We start from the raw sequence: 12,289 nt of genomic DNA, 5'->3' as shown, positions 1-12,289 counted from the left end.
TAATCTCGACAATTAAAATGTCAGAAGGGGTCAGTAAAACCACTCATTTTAAAATGACCTTTTATTTGGCATAATTCACGATGCATATGAATTATAACCTTGCAGGGTTTTTGGTATTTTTTTTATTGCAATTTGATTCACTTTTCTGGAAATTAGGTGCAGTATGCAGACACCAAGGGTGTAGCCTTTTATAATCATCACAAACGGAATGAAAATAATTTGTTTTGTTTTTTTGCAATTCAGTAAATGAGACAGTTTGAAGCAAGATGTTTGAAAGTGACATCGTCCTCACAGATATTACCCAATTGAATTTCTATTTATATAGTTGTGGTTCTTGGCATTAAGAACAATTCTTATATTGTTAAATCTCTGTGTTTAATGAAACGGTTGAGAAAGAGGCACCAATAAGGTTATTTATCACTTCTACAGATCTGTCAACACCCTTGATGACAGGTAGAAACCCATCTTGGCAGGGTGGCTGGTTAGACTATGCCTACGAGCGTAGTGAGCTGGAGCCAGGAACTCAAGAGAACTGGCCTACCTTTGAAAATGATTGCACAAGTGATTACAAGGATAGTAATAAATAAATAATAATAATAATATGTTACATAAAAATAATTAATTAAAAAATGTAATATGTAAGCATAGAAAGGCAAGTCATTTAATGACTTAATTAGAAAAGAAAGTTCACAGTCACCCTGTGTTTTTGTGTTGGACAGTTCGTCCAAACATCGTTCTACCAGAGGTTCTCAGGTTACATTGCGGTGTGTAAGGGGTCAGGAGGTCATTTATAAATTTTTGAACTATCTCTTCAATGGGAATTAAAATACGAAATCATTAAAGTTTAAAAATGTATTATTTAATATTCTGATATCTTTTTCCTGGCATCGGTCCAGGTTGTATTTTTGGCTGTGGAATGTTGTACATGTGGTTAATAAATATTATATGCATCCACCATCTGGCCTGGAAACAACAGAGGGCTTACAGCCATGGTTTGGGAAATGAATAGTTTAACACCTTCTGTATTTGGGTTTTTAACTAAGTAAAATATGTTGATACGTTCAAGGATGTTTTTATCAATACAAAAAAATCCATTTAGCTTTCTAGTACTGTTGTGAAGATGTGTGTGGTGTACTGCACAACAGCATTAGTTAGTAGAAGAATATTTAATCTTTAATCCAGACCAGGTAATCACACAGAATCTCACGTCATGATTATGAAGTAAAAGACTAAGAACTAAAACTGGACTAAGAACTAATGTTTCACACACACATTAAAGTTAAAAGTTTTGAAGCTTAGCAACAGTTTTTTGTTAACTTAAATATATTATCAAACATAAATGTTAGATATGTAAATACCTTTATTGTATTATTAAATAATATGTGATCTCTTTGACTTAACCCCGTATTCATTTGCTCCATGCTATGGTTACTATAGTATCTTATCAAGCTGTTATCATTTCTGTTATTGTTATGATTTGGAATCTCTAGTATCTTATCAAGCTGTTATCATTTCTAAAGTAAAGTGTACCAAAGCTTTATCAAAATGTGGGCTGCTGTTGATGACTGATATAAAAACACAACATGCCATGATGCCCACTGGGTAGAGAGAAGCATCTTCTAATGTTAATTAGTAAAAAAATCAATGTATCCTCACAGCACAGATTGCAATTTACCTGCATGAATAAACGATATCTATAAAATTATTTTATACTCCATATCTGTCAATAGAAGTAAAGTAAGCAATTTTAATGTGCGTTAAAACCCTCACTCATGAGGTCATTCAAGGCATTTTGAAATCTTTCAAGGGCATTTTGACCCTGCTGATATCCCGACTGAGATCATGTGAGCGCAGGTGAAGGAGGAGGAGACCATGATGACCTTGTTTTTTTGGCTGAGTAAGGAGCATCGACTGAAACTGCTCCACCACTGCTGATACCACTGTTCCATTTCTGCTGCTGCTGCTGCTGCTGCTGCTACTGGCAGCGGGAGAAAAGGCGCATCCTCCTCAATCGCATCACATTACGGTCACGCAGCCCTGCTCCCATTAGAGGAGAAGCACGGGTGATGGTTTTCTTCCGCCGCAGATCATTTTAGAGTCGCGCGGGTGGCATTGATGTTTTTTGTTTTTTTCCTTAAACAATCCAGCTTACGGCACATACAGCCAACATAGCACACACTGAGGGATCAACATTACTGGTTTTTCTTTGTTAGATCAGGAGGTGTGGGTGTTTTTCTTTTTTTAGCTCCATCCCTTATGGCTGGGCGGCGTGACTGAGGTGAAGGACAATGTCCAGTCCAGCGGGTGGGAGACACCTGCGCTCGTAGTCCTGAATGCAGCAGACAGAGAGCGACACCTAAGCGGTGTCACCGTCAGCAGCCCTGGATGCTGCGCCGAAGAATTGGATACGCCGACCCATCGTCGGGTAAAGACATCCTCGGCAATAGATCTCTTTGTTTCATATTCATTTGCGCATTCGGACTCGTCACGTTATTGCAGCAGATTCTCTATGGGAAAAACTACATCAAGAGGTAAGTGTTTGGTCCTTTCTCTCGGACAAAAGGCAGTTGGAACAGGGACAAGCGTTTGTGAGAGAGTCATCCACGCTGATGTTCTTAGCATCAATAGTGTTGATGTTCAGAAAAAGACTAAATAAACATCGATTTACGTTGGAAAAACGAACGAAAAAAACAAACAAAAAAAAAACCCAAAAGATAAACGGCCCCCACGCTGCGTGTGGGGCGCAGGGGGTGAACGAGCTCTAATGGCTGAGAAGGACAATAGTAATTAACCATCCATCTTTCTTTCCCAGTGGCACAGAGGCCGTCTCCATTGTATGTATTTATTTATGTTGGATATTTTCTTGAAACGAGGCATCACATTCACACCATACACAGTGACCCAGCTGTGTATGGTAATGTTTTTCGCTTTGATTTGATTTTTCCGTTTCAGTCTTAACTGACTGGTGGTAGGCTACATCTTACAGAGCATCAGATTACCATCATGTGTCTGAGAGCTTCTGGAGCTAATGATGATGATATTGACAGACGACAGCCACATCCCCCCCCTCACCCCCGCCCTCCCCGCTAAAAAAAAAAAAACCCATTATTTTCCACTATGCTGCACTTGTGCGGTTGCAGAGCCAAGTTTTAGTTTAACACCTCTGCAACAGTGCCAGCAACTCTGGTCTGATACAGGTTCAATTTGAAGACTCATTTAATTCCTTACAGTTATATTACAGCCCCCCTCTGCCCCCACTCCATTTACCCTGACAAAAATTGTGAGACGAGCAGATGCTGAGAAGCTGAGATGTGTAATCTCAAGGCAAAAAAAAAAAAGAAAAACAAAACCCCAAACATGGACAAAACATTCCCCCTTCCTCCAGATATAAAACCTACAGCATTATATGTTTGTTTCACGGCAAACATATTTGTGCTGAAATCTGAAAGCTCCCCACAGCTGACCCCCTCCCCTTCCACCTTCTAGGCTGGTCTGTCTGGATTCATGGCAACCTGACCTCTGCAGTGAGATTCATGAATCCGGGCACATACACATTTATTTGCGTGTTTCTAGTGTTCAGCCGGGCGGCGAAGGGGTGAAAAGCAAACACGGCAGAAACCGAGGGGCTGAGCGGCAGCCATTTTACTTCAGTCTGTCTGCACACACCCCAGTGCAATTGGGGGAGAGCGAGGAAGGAGAGGGTAGAGAGAGAGAGAAAGACATAAGGAATGAAATGATTAGGTTTGCATGTGTGTGTTTCTAAGTGTGTGTGTCTATTTAAGCTAAAACAGTTTGGTTTCAGCCACCGCACCCAGCGGGTTCCTTGACCAGGGGACATGTTGGCAGGGGTGGGTCATGTTGGGTGCAGGGTGTAGCTGAGGAAATGAAAGATGAAGATGAGGCCAGTGAAGAGGCAGTAATGGCCAGGCTGTTGTTGTACATCATTACAGTGACCTCTCTCAGATGGGAGCTTATTACGGGATCACAGTGAGTGACATACTTTTGTGACGGCAAATTTATCTTAAGCTCTAATTACCCTCCAGAGTGTTGTTTCTAAAAATATTTACAGCAAAAGGAAGGACCAGGACCTCCTGTTGGCCGGTGGTTAGGGAAATAATCCAGAAAGTACGAATCCATCAGGCTAAATATAGTGGGTTCACACCTCATGGATTGATTATAACTCTTGTTTAAACATGACTTTTCAATGAATCAAACTCCTTTATACAGTACTAACTGTAACAGTAAAGACATTCGCCATCATTTCAGATTTAATTTGTTTACCAGAAGTGAGGCTATTTATACGCTGCTGACATGTTGTTGTACAGAAATGTTGGTAAACCATTACTGTTTCATGTTGTTCATAATTGATGAGAGGCAGCATTTCCATCAGTACAGGAGGAAACAAAACACAACACGAGGGCAGCGTATGTGAGTCGATGTGGACAATACTGCTTAAGTCTTTAAGTGATGCAGAAAATATCACTGGGCGTACAGTAGCCTACCAGTGGTCATGTGGATCAATATGCCTGCGGGCTACACTCTCAACAGGGCAGTAAAATTCCTGCGGTACAAAAAGGTCCTGATGCTTTTAAGTCCAACTCAGAAGGTCGCTGTTGCTTTAGTAGAACATGTTAAAAGTTTCAATTGGACCGCAGAATGGAGGGGGGGGGGAGAGGGGCACGGACATCTGGATGATTCAGATATAAAGTAAATTCTGTTCAGATTGAAGATTTCTATGCAGACGAGCTAAACTACGTTGCTAACGTTTTATGTACTTGTGGAAACATCACTCTGGTTTCACCGGGTATTTGATGCTAAAGTGGCACTCGCTGATGGCAGCTGTGCGTACGTTCCTGTGATGTTCATCCACATTATGCATCCAGGAAGGCTCTTGAGGTTCAAACTCTCGACTGGATTTAGCACAACACCCACGGAGCACTCAGGGAACTGAGTCATACTGGAATACATTTACATAAATGACTCAGTTCATGGATGTTTCGTCTCTGAAATACATGGATGTTGTGCCTTTGATTTCTACACATTTGAATAAATCTAAATATAATCATATTTAATGAATTTCTTAGTATTACAATTTGTCTAAAAGTCCTCCTAGCCTCCACATAAAGACCATGAACATCCTGGTTCAGCTCAGAGAGATACAAATATCTTGACTTGTACTTTGTATTTTGAGCCCAGATCAATGCATTCCTGTGTTTCCTGTAATTTAACACGGTGTTTGTTTCGAGACTGGGTCGGTGTTTTCCATTTTTTTTCTGTGTGTGTCGCCCAAGCCCATTCAAAGGCTGAGATTATTAATGAATTGATTACCTAAATGTAAATCTTTGTCTTCACAAGCCGTCACCACAGACGGCACCAAACAACCGTTCTCACGGTCAGAAAATCATTAACGTCGGTGGCCAAATGATGTGAAGAAGGTCCATTTAATCAGTCATTTTTTGGCTGAAAGAATACGGTCTAAATTTAACTTTACTGTATCTACACTTGGCATCAAAATCGTTGGCATCTCTCCGTCTGACATTCACAGAAACATTGGCAGTGATTATCGTTCCACCACTAAGTTGCGTTGACATTTATGCATCGCTTTACGAGTCTCACACTTCTGTATTTCAGCATTACACGAACGTAGGTCGTCAACAGCAAGAATTGACTTTTCACAACACGACAAATCCGACACCACATCTGGACTGTTTTCCTTCAGCCAAAAAAGTTGGTTCCCTTTGTTGTGTGTGCATGTGTACATGTGTCTGTGTGTGAGAGAGAGATGTTGTCATTTTGGAGTGGACACTTCATTTTGGTTTGTATGTGTTTGACCTCTGAACTTTAAGGACATTAAAACCCAAATAAACTGACTCTTTCTTACTAGTTCACAACAGTTTAGCCGACTCAAAGGGGACGAGACAGGAAATTGGACCGGTCCTGTAAATTACTCGGATGATGGATCGCTGAAGCCTGCCAGAGTTGGAAGGAAAAGGTATCTTTCCTTTGTGAGTGACTGTACAACACCTCTGAGAAAAGAGAGTGTGAGAGACAGACAGATAGAAGGGAAGGAAAACATAAGTCTCAAAAGTCAACATAGTGGTGTCCCAGCCCTGCATGCGTGGACTGGGTTGTTGTTGTTGTTGTTTTTCTTTCTTTTCTTTGAACACCCCATCAGTCTCAGCCTTAGCACATTCAAAGCAATATATACAGTATATATTTGATTTCCTGTGTTTTTGCAGGGTCAGCGAGTTAGCAGGGGTGATGATGTCGCAGGAGCACATCACATATTTTAATCTAACTTAACCTGTCTGCATGTTGACAGATGTTTCCGTCAGATTATTCAGCCAGATTCACAGATCTCCATAATAGTCACACCCTGCCTAGCTGATGTTAAGGAGACAAAAAAACGCATTCAAAGGTAGGCCTGTCTCAAGGCATTTTTTTAAATTTTTTTTTTAGTATTTTCACAGAAACCCAAGAATGCTTCTGTTTTCTCATTAGTCTTAAAGGAATAAATGCCCATTTTTTTTCTGTGGTGGTTGCACTTCAGATTTGCTCTTTGCATGTTGTTTGATCCTGTCCTTGACCTCAGACCCCGCACCCCACAAACCCCCGCCCCCTGCCTCCTCCTCCACCACCAACACCACCACCACCTTCAGAAACTGGTTGAACCACGGTCTCCGGTCGATGTAGTGGCTTCTTGTCTCCCATCCAGCACCCATTTCCAAGTGCCTTGCCCTCCTCAACCCGTGTGTCACGTCGTGTTCTTTGCAGCTCTGTGTGTGTGTGTGTGTGTGTGTGCCTGTGCCATGTACATAGTGTGGACACCTCTCTTTGCTTCCCCTACTTCCTCTTCTCACATCTGCATTGTCTCTCTCTCTGTGACCTGGATTTTACTTTAACTTTCCTTATTACAAGAAGATGGGAACGTGTCAGACCTCCCCTCTCCCCCCCGCACACCCATCCCTTACTCCCCCAAAGCTTCAGATCATCAGTGAGGATGTCATTGTGGTAAAATGCTGGTTTGTCAGTGTGGAATGTTCACGGACCAGCGTTAACCAATCGGCCGCCGTTAGAGATAAAAAAAACCCCACATCAAGTCAATTGATGTCTTGCTTTTAGACAAAAACCACCGCAGAACACTTGCAAAGGTTTCATCATCTTAGCTAAAACAAGCAGAGTAATCCTCATAAAAGCCCAAATGTAAGATGATCCTATCAGAAATGTACTGCATCATCAGGTGGATGTAGACGACCAGTTTGATTCTCACTCATCTACATCCCAGTAACTGGTTTCTTTAATGAACCAAACCCATATTCTCTCATCATCTTTTTTTTTTTCCAAAATCACCCTTTTAACATTTACAGCCTCAAGCTTTTTCATTTGAATTCATTTTTTAAACACTTCACTCCATTTCTTATGTCTCACCAACACCAACATTTGTTCTGACCTGCACTTGCTGCCATTTTGTGATTGAACTCTTTTGCTTCCCGTAAAGCCAGGACTCAGACTCCTGAAGATTTTTGATATAAATATTTACTTCATATTTTATATTATTAATATATAAATTCCTTCATAAAATATGTATAACATAAATGTATAACACATAGTAGGCGGTTTTTAAATGGGCCAGAGAGAGAGATCATGGCCTTTATCCAAATCTACATGAAAAAAAAAAACGACAAAAAAAAAAAAAAAAAAAAACTCAGATCAAATAATTCCAGAAAATCCCTTCCACTTGTTATAGAATTAGGTGGATATTTGTTGCCTCATATTTGGCTAATACAGTTAGATTCATGTAAATCAAAACATTTCCCTAATTTTAAAACTGTTTTAAAACTTTGTTAAGTTAATGTTGCCTCTGCTCTGGTTTCCTGTCTGCATGGCCATCTGTGTATGTGTTTGTCTATGAAAATATCAGACGCAGCCACTGAGTCACTTCCAGTACCATTCAGAACCAACGTAAGTTTGCTTTTGTGTAGTTACCCTCATTAATGCAGACGTCAGATTTCTGACACCGAGACACCGGAGCACATTTCATTCCCATGTTCACCAGACACTACGGCATTAAATCAACCGCCATTGATATGCTACACCTTTAGTTCTGTTCCACGTCAATATACAGCAAATATACACAATGATCCCATTCTAAATCCCTGATCTAAACCAATATTAAAATAACATTCCTCCTCTTTACTCAGTGTAACATTGGCCTTTTCTAAGATGGAACAGAATCTGGTGCAAGTGTCCAGTAAATATAAACCTAAAATTAGTTGCATCCCGTAGTTAATTGTCATGTCATACCGTATGCTAGCTAACTAAGTTATAGAGTAAACGTCCCGATCGCCTTGTACTCTATATTCCAATCATTTTTTTCTTCTTTGCTGTGTCTGAAGACAGAGGTTCAGACAGTAGATGACTGTGTCTTCTCCACCAGGTACCTGGAAACCTACGATGGCGCCGTGGACTACAACTCCTCGGCATGTAGGGAACTCAGACAGGACATTATGGACGTTAAGGTCTTATCAATGTGAGTCAACATTCATGATGTCAACAGTCCAGTGCTTTGGAAGGATGCTGGGGGGTAGGAGGGGGGGGGGGGCACAAATGTGACGTGCATTATGGGAGATTTAGTATATGATAGATGTTTGATCAGAATTGGAATCCAGTAAACAGTCGTACAGGGTCTCTTCAAGAGTGTTGTTGTAGACGGGTCGTCGGTGGGGGGGGGGGGGGGGGGGGGGGGGGGGGGGGGGTCACAAATGTGACGTGCATTATGGGAGATTTAGTATATGATAGATGTTTGATCAGAATTGGAATCCAGTAAACAGTCGTACAGGGTCTAAACTATAGACTTTTACTGTAAAATAACCACATGCATTGTCAGCTCTGGTGGGCCACATAAAATGACGCAATGGGCTGGATCTGTCCCCGAACCTTGAGTTTGACAAAATATATACAACTCAGATAATATGTGTATATGTGTTTATATTATGTGTATTATGTAAATAAAAATGAAAACAGAGATAATTTAGAACAAGAGTTTTTAGTACTATGAAATGATCAGTTCTTGACATGCCCCTGTCAAGAACTGACTGTGTACTGTGTACTGTGTACTGTGTACTTGAATGTGTGATTATTGTGAATAGACATGATAGAATTGTAGGAAATAAAAGTGCTGACAAAAACATACTTTTTTTTGAAAATTAAGTAATTACACTAGGCCTGACAAGGATAATCAAGAATTTAAATATATATATATATAAACATATATATATATTTCAGTGATAAATAAAAATGTATACCACTAGTGTCCATGTACATACTAGTGGTCTACTAAGTCTGTACTAAGTCAAGTCACTGTCAACCACTCTATTCTGCGGCTGCCGTCACGTGGCCGTCTCATCCTCCAGTCGTCTCACACAGAGTACAATTCGAAGTACTGCTATTTACACACACTGATGTCTCCGCCTTACAGGGTAAAAACCTCCGAGCTGTTCGAGAGGTGGAGAAACCTGCAAGTATGTAAGTGGGAGCAGGGCAAGGAGGAGACCAGCAACTTTAAGTGAGCATTGTTACATCGTCCAAGATGGAAGTGACACGTTGTCATATCACATAGATATCATGTCACGCCTGTGTGTGTTAGTGTTAGTCCACTGCATGTTTACTCTGTCTAGTGTCTTGTTGTTATTAGCATCAGTGTAGCATTTGGGTTGTTCAGAAACTAAATATAGTAAATCTTTTTTTTTTTAAATACGTAAATCCATTTAGGTTCAGATAATGTGCATTTCTTGTTTAACATTTGTAACGTGTCTCTTGTTGAACGTGAGTTTCTTCTTCAGGCCTTCTGCTCTCACAGAGACCACAAAGACTAAATTAAACACGTTCTCTGTCCTGTCCCCTCGAAGGATGTCTCTGTCCCGCTGCTGTAATGCCCCCTCCTTTTTGTTCACCACCAAGAGGAACACTCCTGCAGGGACCAAGCTGAGGTACGAGGTGGACACCAGTGGAATTCTTCCCATCACCAGTGAGGTTTTTAAGATGTTCCCAGATGTAAGTGTGTGTGTTTTTCTTCCTCCACAGCTTCGTCTTTTAACATTTTTGATTTTTTTTTTTTTTTTTTTGGAGTACCAAAGTTACCACTTCACTTGTCTGTTCTCTGCAGGACATGCCTTATTCTAAATCACAATATAAAAAGTGTGCTGTCATTGGAAATGGTGGGATCCTCAAGAACAGCAAATGTGGGAAGGAAATCGACTCGGCTGATTTTGTTTTCAGGTATACGTATTCTTCTCTTTACTTTTCCTGGGAATTTTTTGCTGCAGTACCACTGCTGGCCAGCAGGAAAAATGAGGCCAAAGCATCAACTTCTCAATGATGAAACAGATTTGTGTTTCTTTCGGTTGGTGGATTAAACACAGTTTGTCTAAATTGCTGATGATAAAATAACTTTCATTTTTATCCACTGATTAAAATTGTTTTGATGAACAAGGATCGTCTGTAACAGTGTTTCCCAAACTTTTGTCAAACCTTTTTACAAACCTTTGCAACTTGTGTCAATAGACATTATTTGTAAACACCTGGGAAACAACGACCCCCCCAAAAAAAACCCTCTTGTGACCCACCTAAGGGTCGCGACCCAGTCTTTGATAAACTGATCTGTAGGACCCAAGTTGGAGTCAGGTCTACGGATTTATTTTTTTACATACAGTCAGTGGCATCATTTGGTGTATATTAAAATATTTTACTGTTGAATTACAGTTTAGCTGTAGATTAATAGCATTTAATCATGATTAATCATGATAGTAATTGTTTTGTTTTTTTTTACTCCAGGTGCAACATCCCACCCATCAATGACAAATACTCAGCTGACGTGGGCACAAAAACAGACCTGGTTACAATTAATCCCAGCATTATCACCGAGAGGTGCTGTTAATATGAGAGAAAACAAGTCTCTCTCTCTCTCTCCCTCTCCCTCTTGTATTTATTTTGAAAAGTCTCTCTTCCTCTGCAGATTTCAGAAGCTGGAGAAATGGCGACGCCCGTTCTACGAAGTGCTCCAGAATTACGAGAACTCCTCCGTGGTGCTTCCGGCCTTCTACAACACGCGGAACACCGACGTGTCCTTCAGAGTCAAGTACATGCTGGACGACTTTGACTCGCAGAGGGGCGTCTTCTTCTTTCACCCACAGTATCTGCTGAACGTGCAGCGATTCTGGGCGGTGCAGGGCGTCCGAGCCAAACGCCTCAGCAGCGGCCTCATGCTGGTGACGGCAGCCCTGGAGTTGTGCGAGGAGGTCCATCTTTACGGCTTCTGGGCGTTTCCCATGAACCCCTCTGGTATTTTCATCACCCACCACTACTACGACAATGTCAAGCCTCGACCAGGCTTCCACGCGATGCCTCATGAAATCTTCAACTTTATTCAGATGCATACGCGTGGCATCCTCCACGTACACACAGGACCCTGCACATGATCCCTCGTTCCTCAGCTTTCATAAACAGCCTCTAGGTGTCACCATACCTTTAAGTTCGAAGTTTGTCCCGTTAAATCACTAAACTACTTCAGTGTTCACTCAGTGTTAACACTGACCCCTAGAGGCTCATTCTTACTAACAGGTACACGATGAGGTTTAACTGCTTTAATCACCAACATCCCTCACTTGTAGACGCGAACCTTAGGTTGATTACTTGCCCAATCAAATCACTCTGGTTACCTGTGATAGGATGCTTCTACTGTGGTCTTCGAAGTGAGTGCTTCTGTGAGGTTTTCTTGTGATGCTGCTGTACGCAGATATTTAAGTTGAGACAAGGCCAACACTAGAGTCTTTGCGCCTCCTCGTCCAGCCTTCTTCTCTTCTCTAACTCACTGGTCACTCTTTAGCTCTAAATGGCCATTAAAAAAAAACAAAACAAAAAAATATAAAATTGCTATTTGGCAAAAGAGTAAAATGCAGTAAAGAAAAAAATCTGTGCAACAGTAAATTGTGTACTTTTGTAATCGATTTCCTATTCACCTGATTCACTCAGTGAATCTTTTTAAACACTTATGAAAAAGGCCTATTTTCGGTGGCCACTTTTTCCCCCCATGTGTGATTTTGGTTCTAAAATAAAGTGGCTAATAATAAGAGGTGAGAATGTTTGGGTTTTTTTCTCAAAAGCCAGACAAGCGCTTTTGTAGTAACATCGCCCCTGAGTTTTCAGAACATCGACCCAGCCTGTCATCATCAACATGTCTTAAGCCGTGCTGCCTTATGAGATTTCAAACGCCATCCCCCCTGCCTCCCCC

At 41.1% G+C, this 12,289-nt stretch overlaps 1 protein-coding gene across 3 annotated transcripts; it reads left to right on the top strand.

The window, feature by feature from the left end:
- The first annotated feature begins 1,791 nt into the window (after nucleotides 1-1,791).
- Nucleotides 1,792-12,283, top strand: st8sia5 (ST8 alpha-N-acetyl-neuraminide alpha-2,8-sialyltransferase 5). Of its 3 annotated transcripts, none has more exons than XM_008326292.3 (9): nucleotides 1,792-2,531; nucleotides 5,885-5,992; nucleotides 6,323-6,418; nucleotides 8,438-8,530; nucleotides 9,479-9,565; nucleotides 9,909-10,053; nucleotides 10,166-10,278; nucleotides 10,834-10,926; nucleotides 11,015-12,283. In XM_008326292.3, the coding sequence occupies exons 1-9, from the start codon at nucleotides 2,386-2,388 to the stop codon at nucleotides 11,475-11,477; spliced, it is 1,344 nt and encodes a 447-aa protein (XP_008324514.1). In that variant the 5' UTR covers nucleotides 1,792-2,385; the 3' UTR covers nucleotides 11,478-12,283. The 3 variants fall into 3 exon arrangements, with proteins under 3 accessions (XP_008324514.1, XP_008324515.1, XP_016893995.1); XM_017038506.2 differs by lacking the exon at nucleotides 1,792-2,531 and adding an exon at nucleotides 3,082-3,987; XM_008326293.3 differs by lacking the exon at nucleotides 6,323-6,418 and having other exon boundaries at nucleotides 1,795-2,531.
- Nucleotides 12,284-12,289: the final 6 nt, after the last annotated feature.

Source organism: Cynoglossus semilaevis, chromosome 14 (genome assembly GCF_000523025.1).
Source record: "Cynoglossus semilaevis isolate Cse_v1.0 chromosome 14, Cse_v1.0, whole genome shotgun sequence".
NCBI lineage: Eukaryota > Metazoa > Chordata > Actinopteri > Pleuronectiformes > Cynoglossidae > Cynoglossus > Cynoglossus semilaevis.
This window is presented reverse-complemented; position numbering and strand designations above follow the sequence as displayed.

What these genes read in the sequence shown, in the direction of transcription:
- st8sia5 (XM_008326292.3), top strand. Translation starts at nt 2,386, where the DNA reads ATGCTGCGCCGAAGAATTGGATACGCCGACCCATCGTCGGGTAAAGAC. An exon ending in TTTTTAAGATGTTCCCAGAT is followed by an intron (nt 10,054 to 10,165) that starts GTAAGTGTGTGT and finishes TGTTCTCTGCAG; the next exon opens with GACATGCCTTATTCTAAATC. An exon ending in TCGGCTGATTTTGTTTTCAG is followed by an intron (nt 10,279 to 10,833) that starts GTATACGTATTC and finishes TTTTTACTCCAG; the next exon opens with GTGCAACATCCCACCCATCA.